Below are 15577 nucleotides of genomic sequence, written 5' to 3' on the forward strand. Positions count from 1 at the left end.
GGGACTCGGACTTCATCGAGACCGACCCGCTGGAGCCTCGGCTGGCCGAGGAGATCACGGAGGACGGGCTCGGCGCCTTCACCCACCTGTACGGCGCTCTGTCGCCCTTCTCCGCGGAGGACCGCCAGGGAGGGGAGGTGAGGCCCCAGCGAGGGGCCGCTCCCGTGCCGGAGCTTCCCCGCCCCGCCTTTCCCACCGGGACACCCGGCCCCGGTTCCCCATCACGGGGCCCTTGGTGCTCGCTGGTAGCGATACGCGGCGGGGGGCGGGTAACGGGGCCGGGCCGGCGGCTGTCGGGGGCGGGGGGGGGTAACGGGGCCGGGCCGGCGGCTGTCGGGGGGGGGGCGGGGGGGGGGTAACGGGGCCGGGCCGGCGGCTGTCGGGGGGGGGGCGGGGGGGGGTAACGGGGCCGGGCCGGCGGCTGTCGGGGGTGGGGCAGGGGGTAACGGGGCCGGGCCGGCGGCTGTCGGGGGGGAGGGGGTAACGGGGCCGGGACGGCGGTTGCCGGGGGGGAGGGGGTAATGGGGCCGGGACGGCGGCTGTCGGGGGCGGGGGGGCTGTAACGGGGCTGGCGGCTGTCGGGGTGGGGTGCCCCGCGGCTCACTGACGCGCCTGCTTTGCCGCAGAGCATCTGGGCCTTGCTGGCTGACAACGGCTCCCCGCAGAACGCCCTGGTCGCTGTGCTGCACCACTTCGTGCAGGCGGGACAGGGCAGGGGGGCGAGCGCCCAGCAGAGGGTCTGCGCCCTGCACGCCGCCGGGTTGTACTTCCTGCTGTTGGAGATCCCAGGTGAGTCAGGGGATGTGCCTCTTTTCCCTCCGGGAGGACATCTTCCCCCCCTCCCCCCGTGAAACCGGGTGTCTCGCAGTTACAGAAGCCCCCCGAGGGTGGAAGGGGTGATGGCGTTTGAGCTGTCGGCTGTTCTCTCCCTGGTGTTCTCAGGGGCTGTGGCCAGCCATGCTGGCAGCTCCTTTGTGGCTCTTTGTGCTGGTTACAGCTTGGTCTCTGCTGTGGTTTGATGGTTGCTGGGCTGCCAGGGGAGTCCAAAGGGTGTAAGGAGCTGGAAGGAACCACACGTGTCCCTCCAGTCTGACAGCAACACCCAGTGATGGCAGAAGCTTATTGCTATTCTACTCTGTAGCCAGAGCGGATTTCACCAGGCAGCTCTTCTGGGCAGGCCTGTGTTGGGAATGGTTTAAAGTAACCAGCAACTGGAGTTTTCTAGCCCGTTAATTCCCAGTGGTATCCTTTGGACTGGAGGCTAACGTGTGTTCTAAGGCTTTGCTTGTCTTTGCCATGCTAGAGGGGTCACTCAGCTGGTGACCCTGTCTGACAGCGTCGTCACTGGTGGCTGTGTAATTCTGGGGCAGTTTGGCTTTGTCCAGGCAATTCCCTTTTCTTCTCCTGAGGTCTCTTAGGCTCATGGGATGGTGCTTTTGTCCTGGCCACCTCCTTGGCTGTCAGCAAGAGGAGAGGTGGCCAGCAGTCTGATGTTCTGTACCTTGCCTGGCTGATGTTGTCTTTCCTGGGCAGGCAGCATTGTGAACCAGCTGTTCCATCAGATCATGTTTGATAAATGTCTCTACACCCTCACGAAAACCTGGCCTCAGCAACAGGAGCAGCTGAGGAAGAGAAAGAAGGGGCAGGCTCAGGGCTCCCAGGCCGACACCAGGAGAAACAGAAAGAAAGGGAAGCCGTGCCGGAGCAGCAACGTAAGATGTCTGTGTGCTCCTCAGCTGTCACTCTCTATTAATAAGCAAATTGTTGGCAAGCTGTTTCACTTCTAGGTCAGTGTTATGCTTCCTTTGCTGTGCTCAGCTGTGAGTTTTAATGTTTGGGGGGGTGGAGGTTGGTGCTGTGGGGTCGTGATAAGGGTTATTCCATGGGTACAGTGGGAACTACTCATGGTGAATCTCCAAGTGTCAGGTTAGAATTGGGAGGATTGTTTTCAGTTGTGAGGGACTTCTTCCCTCAGAATGAGAACGGGCTGTGTTGGAGCTTCCTTTGTTTTGTACCCAGCATCTGTCTTTCTGTCTGGCTTTTGGTTGGGTTCCCCCTGACTCCATTAAGTTGTAGGGTTTTGGGTATGGCATCACGTAAGACCTCACCTGAGAACTCTGGCACCAAAACGTGTGGAAGAGCTTGGGCAGTGCTGTGGGGCAGGATACAGGATGGGGCTGTTTCTCTTCTCTACCCATACAGACAGAAGAGGGAGCAGAGGAGGAGGAAGAGGATTGTGAAGACGTTTACTTTTCAAACGACGATCTCCTTCAAGTCCGCAACTCGGTCTTCCTCCTTCTGAAAAACTTCTTACGGCTTCTGTCCAAGTTCTCCCTGAAGGAGAAGCCTCACTGTGTGCAGAACTGCCTGCGGGTAAAGAGATTCTTCTTGAGGAACTGTGTGTCCCCTCAGGCAGGCTTTTGGGGGGCGGGGTGGGGGGGAAGTGATGGCAGCCCTGCCTTTCATAAACTGGTCCCCTGATCAGACTGTTGGTGTAACTTGTGGAGCAGGGTGCCTGCTCTGTGGCTGGCTGGCACCAGTTTTATTCTCAGGTGCTCAATCCCCTCTGTGCCCAGGGCAGAAACACACATCATTTCGAGCTTCTGGGCTTTGGGGTTCCCCTTCAAGGGAGGTACTAAAGTTGGAAAGCTGGGCTCCAGTTCTCTGTGCTTTGCCCAATCCCCAGCAGTGACTCAGTGAGCTTGGTTCCTTTCCTTGCAGATCTTTGTGGAGATGACAAGCTTGGAGCCAGTCATACATGAGATGGATTTTTCAGCAGCAATGTGAGCAGCTATCTCTGTGTTCATACGGCGCTTTGGGCGTTAGAGCGCTTGGCACCTGGGCTGTTATTATCCTGTTTATGTGAAAGGGAAAGTGGTGATTTCTTTCACTGCAGAGAATTAGAAGGGTGCCAGTGAGCTAACAGGAAACATTCAGTGAATATTGAATGTTTTCCAGTCAGCGAGCACGTGTGGTTGTAGAGAAATTGTGTTTTGTGTTTCTCTGCTGAGAGATGGAGACGTGCCTTTGCCTCCTTTTGCTTAGGAATGTTGCTGAAGCCAAGTCCATTCCTGAGCTGGCCTATTGTGGGCTGCGGCTCCTGTGCTCCCCTCTGCATGGTCCTGAAAACAAGGTAAAGGCTGGATGAAATCTTTCAAGTTCTCACTGCCACAGTGAAGAGAGGTGCTGGAGTTGGAGTAACGGACCCAACTCTGATCAATGTGATTAATGCTGAGCTCATTTATTGACACACACACAGAGCTTATATAGGTTTCTATATCAGTACACAAGTTGCATTACACTGCTATTGGTTATATACTCTGTTCACCCACCTTACATGTGTCTCACTATTGCTAATAACTGGTTAAAGCTACGCAGTCATGTTATTCCTTTATAAGGCAGTTGTTAACAGTCTTGCAATTTCTTATCTCACAAGCTTATTTCTCACAAGCTCCTGTTCTCACAGACATCTGCTCTCCTGTTACTGCATTCCAATCTTCACTAGCTTCCCCAGGCCTGATCATATTAGGGCATTAATGAGTCTGGATACATTGCTACAGAGAGGGAGTCACTTCTCTCCTCCTCCGCACATCATTTTTCCTTGCTTTCCTTTCAGTTATTGCAGTAGTTTTACTTTGGGAGGTGTGTGTGCATGTTCCCTGGGTCTGATGCCAGGTGGTTTTTTTCCCCCACCTACTCCCTTTTTCCTGCATCTATTTCCTGTGTGAGGATGCCCTTTGTGGCATTGAATTCTGACTCTCGTGGCAAACAAACCAAAACCTGAGGATACCCCCAGTGCTGTTAGATCCCTGTATCTTAAACCCAAAAAAGAAAGCATTCCAGGCTGCTGTGTTTGCCCAGAACGTTCTTGTTCCTGCTAGGTGGAGCTCCAGCACCGCTCGGTAGCGTGCTGTGGCGGTGGGTTGTGCAGCACAGTACGTGCAGATGATGGGAAGCAGGGAGAGCAGTCTGTCATGGCAGAAAGCACCTGGTTCTACCCAAAAAACGTCTGCAGCTTTACCTTTTTTAATCTTATTGAACTGCTGGGTGTGCTGTGCTGTCTCCTGCTTCTCTGTGTGCTCTTGTAGACGGGGCTTTGGAACTCAGGGCGTGAGCATGCTTTTATGCATCTGGAAATGCGTGTGAGATAGCACTGGGCTAGCAAGCTGGGGTATTAGTGGCTCTGAAATAAACCTGGAAAACGAACCTGGAAAACCTCCCTTTTTCCTTTCTCCTCCCCCCCCCAGATTCTCCGCTGTGTCTTCCAGCGACTCCTCAATGTCATTCTTCTGCTGGAAAACAGCATGGGTTCCAGATGCGCGGTCCTTGCAATCACATCGGCTGTGATCAGTGCCAGGAACCAGGCTGTAAAGTTCATCAGGTGAGGTACTGAGCTCTGACTTGTTAGCCTGGCTTCCTTTGGCTGCTCAGCAGATAACGGGATGAGACAAACCGGCACTGACCTGGAAGTTGGTTGTGCAAATGAGGCTTAATTAAAATATCTGTAAGTGGGAATTTGCTCAACTCATGGGCATGTGGGAAAGGAGGTGCTGCTTGACAGGAAAGCAGCAGAGAGTGGGAAGGACCTCGGTGGATTGCCTTGTACCAGTCCTTCGGGCCTTGTAGCTTACTACAAAGTATTGTAAAGGAGATGAAAGCTTAATATGGACCTAATTCCTCCTCAGCTCTTTGCTTTCTCCTGTTTAACGATGTGCTTTGCCTGTGTCTGTTAGGCCCTGGGTGTGGGGATCCATGGTGTAGGAAAGGGTGGGTTGTGCAGAGATCCCCAGGCAGCATACTGCGAGTAGATCACAGGTGATAAAGCTTTCATGCTGTCCTTTTACTTGTGGAAAGAAATATTGGAAGAGACAGTTTTGTGCCTGGAAAGCCAGGCTTTGCAATGCATTCCCAAAAGGAATGTCCTCAACTGGATTTTCACTCTGTTAAACAGCCTCATTAAAACCTGCCTCTTATTTATTCCTTCTTCCACGCAGTTCTGTAGTAGATGAGCTGAAAGAAGCTGCTTTTCCCGTGCTTCGAATATTGCTGCAGCACATCTGTACCAAGGTATGCCAGGCTAGTTGAGTCTCGCGCTGAGGAGCTCAGCCATGGATCCCTTGCAGGATCTGTAAACAGCTTGGAAATCCTATTTCACTGCATCTTGTAAGGAATGATAAGATTTCCATCCTTAGCAAGTTTCCTGGCAGCCCGGTTGCCTCACAACCTTTACCAGAGTTTTCAGGGGTCTTAAAAATAGTGTCGCGCCCCGGGAGGGTACTGTGGGTGAAAACTCTCCCCCCTCGGTGACAACTGACTGTCCCCTACTTGTGACCTGTCCAAAATTTGCCAGTTCACCACTGTTTTGCTAGAGGAGAATGAGGGTAGCAAGAGCTCCTCACCTAGTGAACTAGTGGAGCAGTGCCAGGTAGAGGTACCTGCTCCAGGCTCCACCTTTGCCTTGGAGAGTGTGCTGTGTACCATGGGTGAGTGCTGCTGTACTGACTGAGGAGGCTGTGGCACTGCTGAGTGTGACCGTATCACCTCGTTAAATCCAAACAATGACTTCTCTGCGAGCATCCAGACACTGCACCATGCCATTCCCCCTGTCTTTCAGGTCCCAGACAAGGCTGACTATCGCACCTACGCCGCCCAGGCCTTGGTGACCTTGCTGAATAAGCTGCCTTGTACAGAGTTTGCCGACTTCATCGCTTGGCTTTATAAATTCTCACGCAACGCCAAGGTAAGCATGTCTCCTTGGTGTTCAGGGTTCAGATTAAGCAGCATTTCAGGGATGAAGGGTTCAGTACCAAGTAGTGCTGCTGCTGTTGTTGCTGGGAGCTAGAGGTGGGTAAGGTGAGGAGGCAGTACCCGCTTTTTGGCTCACACTAACAGAGTGCCTTGTGCTTTTTCTCCCAAACAGGTTGCCTACAGAGTGTTTGCTCTTGATGTGGCGTTAGCTTTGCTGGATGTGCCGGAGAAGAACTCGGACGACTCCTTATCCCTGGATCAGCAGAAGTTTCTGAAGCATAAGTTCTTAGTGCAGGACATGGTGTTTGGCCGGTGTTCAGACAGAGCGCCCGTGGTCCGCAGCAAAGCTTTAAGCACCTTCGCCCACTGTCTCGAAATGAAAACTGCTGCTGCCTTGGAGAGCATACAGGACTTGCTGCAAAGCTGTAAGTGCTAACCCTAGGCTAGATAGTGAAAATATTTCTTGAACAGTCTGGGGAAGAACTGGTGGGGAAATAGGAGAACGGGTTATCAGGAACTTAAACATCTTCAAGTAGCGACTTTGTGTGCTGTGTTGTTGTGAGGAGTAGTAGATGTGCCTTGTTGCTCTTGAAGCTGTGTGTTTGGAAGGGATTTATTCTCAAATATCGGTTCTAAATAGATTCTTTCATGAGATACCTTGGAAGGATATTTCCAGACAACTGAAATTGCTCACTGGGAAAAAGAAAAAAATAAAAACAAGAAAAGGTTGCTGATTCTTGCCTGACTTGATTAAATCTTGAGTTGCCTTTTGCTTCTGCGAAGCTGTTCTGCTCCTGACTGGCGTTCTGAACTCCCTCAGGTGTGGGAAAGGCCAGATGGCACGGTTCAGAGCCATGCACGCAGCATCCTACGGTTAGATGACTTGCCTGAAAAAAATTTGGAATGACAGAGTATCCAGCATTAAGATGCTTCATTTAATTTCCCTTTTTTTTCCTCTCTTTTTCATTTTTCCTTTTCATTTCTTTTTGGCAGACTCTGACTATACAGCCTCGGAAACGAACACAAACACTGCGAGCCTGACGGTCAGTGCAGAAGGTACGGAGTCCTTGTGTTCTTGGCACCTTTACCTCCAAATAGGTTTATGTGTAGAACCAAGGGCATATGCAGGGTGCTCTGTTCAGCGGTGAGCCGTCTTACTTGGGTGATTTATTCTTAAACCTTCAACTTTCAGGTATGTCCAACCATCCACTGAAGACCTTACCGACCTTCAGAACCATTGAGTTGACAGACAGCAGCAGTACTGCTGCGCTTGACGGTACGTCAAAATTACACTAGCCTTTTTAGATAACTTTCCCAACCCTTAATTGAAATTAGGCTTTCCAAAGGGCTTCCATTGTCCATTTTTCAAAGAAAGCAGCAAGAGCTTTCTGAGAGCTCTTCAGAAGCCCTTCTGGGTGATGAAGGGGCTGGGAGTGCCAGCTGTAAAGAAATACTGTTTCCACTCGAGCCTGAAAAATACATTTAATCTCGAAATACCCATGTTCGTTTGCGCTACTGCGGCGGTAACACCTGTTGTAAAGCAGGTAATTTATCCTTTCCACAAAGGATGGTAATTGATGTGGGATGTCGTACTTGTAACTTCATGAATTTTAAGGCAATTAAATCTCTTGCTCAGTGCACAAAGAACTAATACGATTTCCTACATGAGGCATGTTGCCTTTGAGCGCCGTTACGTAGGGCAGGATTCGCTTCTCTGCAGCATTGGGTGCTGGCTGGAGTTGAGAGCCGAGCGTGATGCAGAGTGGGCACCAGCTGGTTCTAACTTGCTGATAGCACAAAAGCAGTGTGAAGGTTGGCTTTTGTGGCCATGATTTTCCTTCTGAGTCCTTTTCTTGTCCTCTTCCACGTAAAAGCTTTTCTTCCTAACTGCTCAGCTGAGTGTCTCTGTCCCTCCTGGGTGCTGTGCAGCTTTCGGTGTGTGGGTAATTGCTTGTTATCACGGTTTGGAACAGGAAAAGAAGTCATGTCCATGCTGAGACTGAGAGCTGGAGATGAGAAAACCAACGTGAGGAAATCTGCTCTCCAGGTAGGGTGTTTTTTGCGCGCTTCCTTCTCAGTGATTGCCCAGAACGCCCTTGAAACCAATCACTAGGCTGCAGTCCCATAGCAAACTCTGTGTAACTGTGCCTGCCTGCAGCTCCTTGCTCTCCCCACAGAGTGTCCCCAGGCCTTAGTGAGGTCCCACTCGCTCCCTCCTGAGAAGCCAGTAACGCAGGCACGATGATGGAAGATTTTTTCGAGTGCTCTTGCTGGCGTTCTCTTTCTCCGTCATTTAGGCAGAGAGGCTCTTCTCAAATGTCAACAGGCATTTCAATTAAGCAACTTCCTTATCAACTGGAGCGCCTTCACTGCTCGCTTCGGTTTGACCTTGTTAACAAAGAGATTAGGGCACATCCAGCTGCTTTCTGAGGAACGAGCTGCTCTGCCTGTTGCTGGGTTTTTTTCAATGAAGCCGTTCGCTTTCGGAGAGATCGGCTCCAATGGGAGGCTTGTTGCTGTAAGGAATTCTCAGCTGCTGTTGTCTGCCTTCCTCTGGTAGTCCTCTTCACCCCAGCTCTTCCTCTCAGCTCACACATTGATTTGGGATTCCCATGGCTTTATAGTGATTTTGTTCTGATGCTTTTCTGTCAAAAAAAAAAAAGGAGGAGGAGGAAATCCCCTTTTCCTTACTGCTGGGTAAATGGGACATGTTCGTGCAAGGGACACCTGATTTTTCAAGGGAAATGGTGACATTTGCTCTATCCTAATGCCATCATAAAATCAGAATGACTGACAAGATGCTTCCTGTTCCATTTGACGTCTCTGGTGGTGCCCAGTGTGCATGAACTGTTACTGTGCTGTTTTGCTCTGGGCGAGATAAATTAACCTCTGATTAACGTTGGCAGGGAGTAGATGGCCATTCTGATTGGGTGCCCAGCATGTATGGCCGTTGCTCCCAGGAAAGTCACGCCAGCCTTTGACTTGCAGGTTTTTACAAACATCCTGAAGTACAGAATGATCCCTTGTACCAGGGAAGACTTGTCCGCTCTCCAGGATCGCTGCCGGGACCCTGCGGTTTCTGTGCGGAAGCAGGCTTTGCAGTCCATAATGGAGCTCCTTCTGGTAAGGAAACAGTCCTGTGAATTCCCAGGCAGAGCTGGGGTGGGTTAAAAGGAGGAGGAAGCAGACAAACCTGGTACATGTCAGTTGTTCCTTCAGTGAATTTCGTTTCATGACTCTGTTTTAATTTTTTGATTACCTTTTGACTCGGGAGTCATGACTCATTCTTATCCATAGCCGTGATTTGTGTGGGATGCTTCCAACTGTCGGTAACATTTATGTTCCTGGCTGTTGATTCATGTGGCTCAGAGATAGTGTTTATGTTGCTGGCCTTCTCAAGTTTAAAAAAAAAAAAAAAAGGCTGAATCACTTTGCTCAGCTGTCCCACGGAGGTGATGGCACCACCATGGTTCTCCTCTTTCCTGGGCGTTCTCCAGGGGTTGGTACCCTAGTCTTGGAGTGTAGGGTTTATATTGAGCAAAGCTTTCTTCTTTTGAAGTGTGAAATCATCCCCTCTGTGGTTGTATTGCTGTACTGTTGGAATTATTCATAGGGCTTCCAAAATCAGATAGTGCAGCTCGGTCACAGGTGTCACTGCATGATGTCACGGGGACACAAGGCCCCGTGTCCCACTAGTTGAGTGGTATGCTAGTTGAGCAGGAGTCAGGAGGTTTAGGAGGCCTCTGATCTCACCACACACAGGAGCCTGGGAGGATTTCAGAGTGTTTCTCATGCTATGCATGTTCTTTGCAGTCCCAGCCTGACAACGTTCTAGTGCAGAAGGCCTGGTTGAACGGAGTGGTGCCTGCTGTAATGGACGCTGAAAGCTCTGTCCAAGAAAAGGCCTTAGATTCCCTTGACCAGCTCTTGCTGCAACACATCAAATGCAATAAATTCAGGAATGAAGATGGAAAGCAGGCTCTAGCGTGGGACCTCCTGACCCTCTTGACTTCGGAAAACAAGGAGTTGACGTAAGTGCCTCTTCCCTTCCTTGTGGGCTCTGGTGGCATTTCTTTAGCAGCCCCTTGTCTGCTGTGCCTGGTGTCTGTGCTGCCTTTGCTGTGTTAGCACCCCGGGGCCAAATCCACATCATTATCTTTTAGACTTTTAATCCTGTTAGAACTCACAACTTTGCCTTTACGGAGGGAAGCTGTCTGTTGACTGGAGCACTGAGATAAGAGTATTGTGTTATACTCTGAGGCCACAGACCTTTAGGTATCGTAGTTTGCGTGCCATCTACTGTGCAAGGACACAAAACTACCCTTGGTGGTGGGGTTTTTTAAGCTGCTGGAATTCCCTACTAGAGCTGGAAACTGTTGTATTGCGAGGGGCTTGCACTGCTTTGCCTGTTCCTGGGACATTGGGGCTGTGGAAGCACGGTCAGACTGGCAGAGAAGAGCGTGGTTTCCTTGGTGGAAGTATTTCCATTTGCTGCTCTTGTTACCCAGGCTCTCTCCCTGAACTCGCCCGTTCACGCGCAGGAGTGTGCCATGCCGTTGCTGACACGCTGCCAAGCAGCGTGAATATGTAAGTCCAGAGGAGGTGTTCTGATGGCAGAAGCAAGAGAGGATATATAAAGAGAGAAGAACATTGCCTTTTATTAGTTCTTGTGTGCAATATGTTACTTGTCTTATGACAAATAGAAGTATTCTGCCTTTTGCAGAATGCCGTGGGAAGAAGCAGAAGAAATGAGATGAGACACAGCATGGCAAGGACACAACATTGATTACAGACAGCTGCATGTTTATTAGTCAACAGGGCATAATAGCTCCGAAATAGAAAGCGAGGTGCTGGCTGCGCTGCCTCGCCAATCTGCGAAGCTGTCGGGGTTCTAATTTGGGCTGCTTTATGACATAGTTTGCAGGCTCATGGCACCTTCTTCTTCGTGACCTCAGAGCACCTTGCAGCTCGATAAATCTCTCAACTCTTCCAGCAGGAAGTAGGGAATTCAGGTTAAATAGAAAGAGGAGCGAGTTCTGATGCCTGAATGGTTCTGTGTCCTGTCCTGTTACGGGGATGAGGTGTCAGCTCCTGGAAAGTCTTTGGTACAGCCTGCCCAGCCTGTGTTTTCTTGAGTTGTCCTGCTGTGGGGTGGAGCTTCTGCCTCAGTGGTGCAGAGCGCTATGGCCATGCCAACTGAAAGGCTGAAATACCACTAGTGGAAATGCCAGCACACTCCAAGGAACGGGAATGCCGGGCGCCAGCTTTGTTGTGTTGCCCACTGTATCCCAGACAGGGATGTTGGCTTTTCCTGCTGCTGTGTGAGACCAAGTGTTCTGTTTACTCCTCCTTTCACTTTTTCCTTCTCTCTTCCCCTTGCAGCCGTTACCTGAGCAAAGCTTTTCATATATGGTCCAGGCAGAACAAGTTCACCTCTGCTTTCATTAAGAGCGTCCTGTCCCATGTGGAAACGGAGCATGCCATACCAGCTTGGATGTTGCTTGCTAAGGTGGCAGGTTCTTCACCCAAGCTGGATTACTCCAAGGTCATTGAGTCCTGGGACAATATCAGCAGGTATTCATGTGCTTTGAACTCCTCCTTCTGTTCTGCAGGGGGGTGAAGAGGAGCAAAGCAAGCGAGGGCAGTTTGTCCTTCCGCAGGCAGATTGCTCTCGGCTGCTCGGCTCGCAGTTCCATAGTCAGGCAGTCAGTTCTCACATTGCTGCAGTAACTGACTTGTCCCTTAAGCTTTCTGAGCGTTCATTTGGCTCGACAGGTCTGCTCAATAATGCATGTCCCAGGTGAAAGGGCTGTTCTGCTGTGGTTTGGTGGTAGTGTGTAGTGCTAATGCTCATGTGTCTGCTCGGTTGTTGTTCAGGCAGCAGAGCGTGAGCACCGATACCGCAGGACACATACTGTGCGTCATCGGTCATGTCGCAAAGCACCTTCCTAAAAGCACCTGCGAGAGGCTGGTTGGTGAGTGGCCCCAAGAGACTACAGAGGGGAAGGCAGGATCCAGGCCTCCCAGCTTAACAGTTATTTCTCAGTCAGCTTTGGAACTGCTCATTTTACCCCGTGTGATCTCATTTCAGATAGTATCAAGTGCTGGCTGTGGGAGTCTCAGTGTCCCTTGGAGGCGATTAGCCCAGCTATAGAAGCTCTGCAGAAGCTGTGCCACGCGTGTGCAGACGTGCCAGAGAAGGCACAGGTGTGACTTAAAAAAACCTCTTTTAATGTGTGCTTACTAAAAGCATACAAAGACTTTCAGATTAGGGATTCCCACAGCTACCTGCTGCCTGATTAATGACTTGTGTTTCATTACGGAACAGGAGCTGCTCAACCAGGTGTGTGGAGATCTAGTATCCACCTGTGAAAGCTATGTTTCTAGCATAGTCCTCAAAGAGGATGGAGCAGAGCAGCTGCAGGAAGATCTCTTGGTAAGCTGGGTTGCCCTTCAAAGGATGTAGGCATACTGGAAACTGGTGTTGCTTGAAGTCCAGGCGAGTAACTGTGATAATACAGGACAACACGTAAGCTTGGAACAAATCCAGCACTTGTGGGCACCAGTTGTGCACATCAGCAGTGGCTTCAAGGTTATGATTGGTGTTAAAATGTCATGGGTATTTCAGTGGTGTTAGTAGATGTGTGAGGGTTATAGCGTATCACACACACACCCCCCAGTTTCTGGTTCAAAGCTTCGCCTGTGGTGTAGCCATTGTCTGGAAAGGAGCAAGGGGAATTTTAAGTTGTCTTGGGAGAATTCCCACACCAATTACTGACTTAATTAGCAGCTTGTGACTGCAGTGTTGCTCTTTCTCTGCAGGTGAGGCACCTCTTCATCTTGGGTGAGGCTGCACAGCTCTGTCCAGCCAAAGTGGAGAAACGTGTCTTTCTTTTGATTCAATCCATTTTGGCTTCTGCCGACAAGGACCAATGTGAGGCTCTTGATCTCATGCTTACAGGCAACCAACCCAACAGGAAAGCATGTTTTCATTCCTAATCTGCTCTTTCCCTCTGTCTGTTCCTCCAGATGATGAGGAAACTCCAGCCTCTCAGCTGCTGTCCCAGTTCAGGGGATCAGCCATGCCTCCAGTGGTCAGAGCGCATGCGATCATTACTCTAGGTAAGTGCACGCAGACGTGTGCCCCTCCATATCCAGCTCCCACCCTTGCTGCTTGTAGCTCTGTGCAAAAGCCATGCCAGTTGTAAGGGAGAGCTGCAGCGCCTGATGCTTGTCCTCAGCTCAGCACTTCAGCAAGCATCCATGGGAGCAAGTCATTCGGTCTGTAACAACACTACTATCAGTGTGGCTGTTCCTCAAGGTGGTTAATGCATTAAGAGTGATCAGTAATTCTCAACACCCTCCAGAAGAGTACTGTCCTTGTACTTGGAGGCAGTTGCTGTATGGCTGAAGGGTCACCTTACACTCTAGCACGGTGCTCAACAGAGGATGAAGAAGACTTGGTGGTTCTGGTGCAGTTCAGGGCAGAATGACTGCATGTAGCTTCTTGTTCTCCTTGGTATGAGGTTCTCAGCTTCTTTGAGAAGCCTGGCCAAATCTGTATCTCCCAGTGGTAGGGAGAATACTCAGAGAAAGTTCTGGGTTTATAGCACTTTTGTGGTTAGGAACAGGCCTCTCCTCATGTGGACAGAGGATAACCAGTGTTCTTTCTTTAACTGCTTTGGGAATGTTTGTGCAGAGCTTGGAAACAGGGAACAGTGCTGTTAGCATGCTGGCTACTTGCTTTTAAGTCTGCTTGGTGGTGCCCTTGGAGGTGGGTGTCTCCCTGCTCTGCCTGTGACAGCTGGGGCTGTTCTATTTAGCTGCTTTGAATAAAACCCCGTGCGCAGAAATAGTTCTTTGTGAAGGAGGGAATTTGGCAGAGAGGCCCACACTATAGGTCTACGGAGTTTGGAAGAACTCCTTGAAGTGTCATTTCTTTGAGAGGTCGTGCAGATTGCTCATCAAGTTTCAGTGTGTGTTTCTTGTTTAGTCCTCTGTTTACTTCCCGATTCCTTCTTTGGCTCACGCTGGGCTCCACGGAGGCAGCGAGCCGGGCTGTGGCGGTTGGGAAGAGGAATCTATTCACAGTGCTGACAGTCTCACCCCTGTTTTGCAGGTAAACTGTGTTTGCAGCACGAGGACCTGGCCAAGAAATGCATTCCAGCTCTGGCTCGGGAGCTGGAGGTGTCGCGGGACGTGGCCGTTCGCAATAACGTCGTCATCGTGATGTGCGATCTGTGTGTCCGCTACACCTCCATGGTGGACAGATACATCCCCAACATCTCTTTGTGCCTCAAGGATCCAAATCCCTTCATCCGTAAGCAGACGCTGATCATGCTGACCAACCTTCTGCAGGTAAATGGAGGCCCCAGTCACGTGTCTGCTGCCGGTGCTGGACGCTGGCAGCCTGACCAGTAGGGGTGCTGCTGGCACCTTGATTAATCTGTACTTAATCATGGCAATTTTAAACCATATGTCCTGTTACCACGTGTTTTGCTAGTGGGACAGAAATCAACTAAGGAAACTCACCACAGCTGGATAACGAGATGATTTTTAGTTGATAGGTGCCCCTTGTATTGTCTTCACTTTGTCTCTATCCATTTGCTTCAGTGTTGCTCCTCTGTGGATGAATATAACAAGCATCACAGTACCACCTTCTCCTCCTGTCTCTGCTTACTTTTCTAAAGACATGAATGTTAAAAGGCTCAATATGTTTGCCCTCCTGATGTTCACATGACACCAGCCAAGGCAGATCCAGAGTGCGTTTGACTGCGGGAACAGTGCTGAAGAGCACGTTGGCCTTGGGCTGGGAGAAGAGGCTTTTTCGCACTTGTACATTTTTGTTGATACCTGTGGTGAACCTGGATGCTTGCTGCTGTGGTGTTTATGTTGTTGAAAGCATCCTTCAAAACATCATCTTCCTGAGGTTTATTCGGTGTGCCCTCCAGCTGAAGCTGTCCGGCTCACACTTCACCTGACATCTGTTCTGCTGGGCCCCATCAGATACCAGCCTGGAAACAGTCTGGAGGTTCATGCTGTGTTTTTCCTGATTCAGGCTGATAATTTATTGTCTGCTGATTTCTTGTAGGAGGAGTTTGTGAAATGGAAAGACTGTCTCTTCTTCCGTTTTGTCAGTGTCCTGGTGGATCCAGATCCAGATATTGTCAGGTAAAACACTCACCCATAGAAATAATGGTGGAGTCAAAGAACTGAGGTGTAGTCAAGAGGAGTCTCAGTCTTGCACCTTCTGGAGATTATTCTCCCATTAACCTTGTTGTTCACGCTTTGGGGTCTGCAGTGGGGAGCAGAGGTGAGCCCTCCTTCCAAGCCATTCAAAGGTCCCATGGCAGTGAGCTCTGCGTTCTTGGCTGTCCTCAAAACAGCAGTTGTGCTTTGGGTTGGACTCTCAGCTATCCAATTAAAAGGAATTTTAGGAGCAAGCCTTTATGAAATCACCCTCACAGTTTTCTGACAAGCTCCATCTTAAGTGCAGGTTCTGTTTTAGGAGTAGAATTAAATGTTGTCTCTTTTTCTCCCACGGTACACGTTGTCCTTGTAAACCTGCTGCCTGTTGCAGTGCTTTGACACGTAAGAGGAATTGTGCACGCTGGCTTTATGTGTGTGTCTCTAAAGTTGTTGTAGGTTTCAAAGCCTTGAGCTGCTTGGTTGTGTGAGAAATGAGTGGGGCAGGTTCCTCTTGGGATGGGACACTGGATGCAGAGGAGCTTTGGGCAGCTTGCTGCTTGCTTCTACCTGAAACTGTCTGTCTTGGAGTTTCCATGGCTGGCAACCTACCCTTGCTTACTAGTGCATGTTCATGCTTTTT

The 15577-nt window shown here is 50.2% G+C and overlaps 1 protein-coding gene across 1 annotated transcript in view; it reads left to right on the top strand.

The window, feature by feature from the left end:
- Positions 1–1550: 1550 nt before the first annotated feature.
- Positions 1551–15577, top strand: part of NCAPD3 (non-SMC condensin II complex subunit D3) — a 19807-nt gene continuing 5780 nt past the window's right edge. Inside the window, exons 1-21 of the mRNA XM_084274922.1 lie at positions 1551–1712; positions 2203–2373; positions 2722–2783; positions 3046–3133; positions 4248–4381; positions 4995–5067; positions 5615–5740; positions 5921–6173; positions 6742–6804; positions 6941–7024; positions 7722–7795; positions 8737–8871; positions 9562–9779; positions 11131–11322; positions 11626–11723; positions 11840–11955; positions 12077–12184; positions 12571–12682; positions 12778–12870; positions 13868–14106; positions 14840–14919. Coding sequence (XP_084131048.1) covers positions 1566–1712; positions 2203–2373; positions 2722–2783; positions 3046–3133; positions 4248–4381; positions 4995–5067; positions 5615–5740; positions 5921–6173; positions 6742–6804; positions 6941–7024; positions 7722–7795; positions 8737–8871; positions 9562–9779; positions 11131–11322; positions 11626–11723; positions 11840–11955; positions 12077–12184; positions 12571–12682; positions 12778–12870; positions 13868–14106; positions 14840–14919 — 2666 coding nt within the window. The 5' untranslated portion in view covers positions 1551–1565. The remainder of the gene's footprint in view (positions 1713–2202; positions 2374–2721; positions 2784–3045; positions 3134–4247; positions 4382–4994; positions 5068–5614; positions 5741–5920; positions 6174–6741; positions 6805–6940; positions 7025–7721; positions 7796–8736; positions 8872–9561; positions 9780–11130; positions 11323–11625; positions 11724–11839; positions 11956–12076; positions 12185–12570; positions 12683–12777; positions 12871–13867; positions 14107–14839; positions 14920–15577) is intronic.

The sequence above is a fragment of the Gallinula chloropus genome (assembly GCF_964237585.1).
Source record: "Gallinula chloropus genome assembly, chromosome: 24".
Taxonomy (NCBI): Eukaryota; Metazoa; Chordata; class Aves; order Gruiformes; family Rallidae; genus Gallinula; species Gallinula chloropus.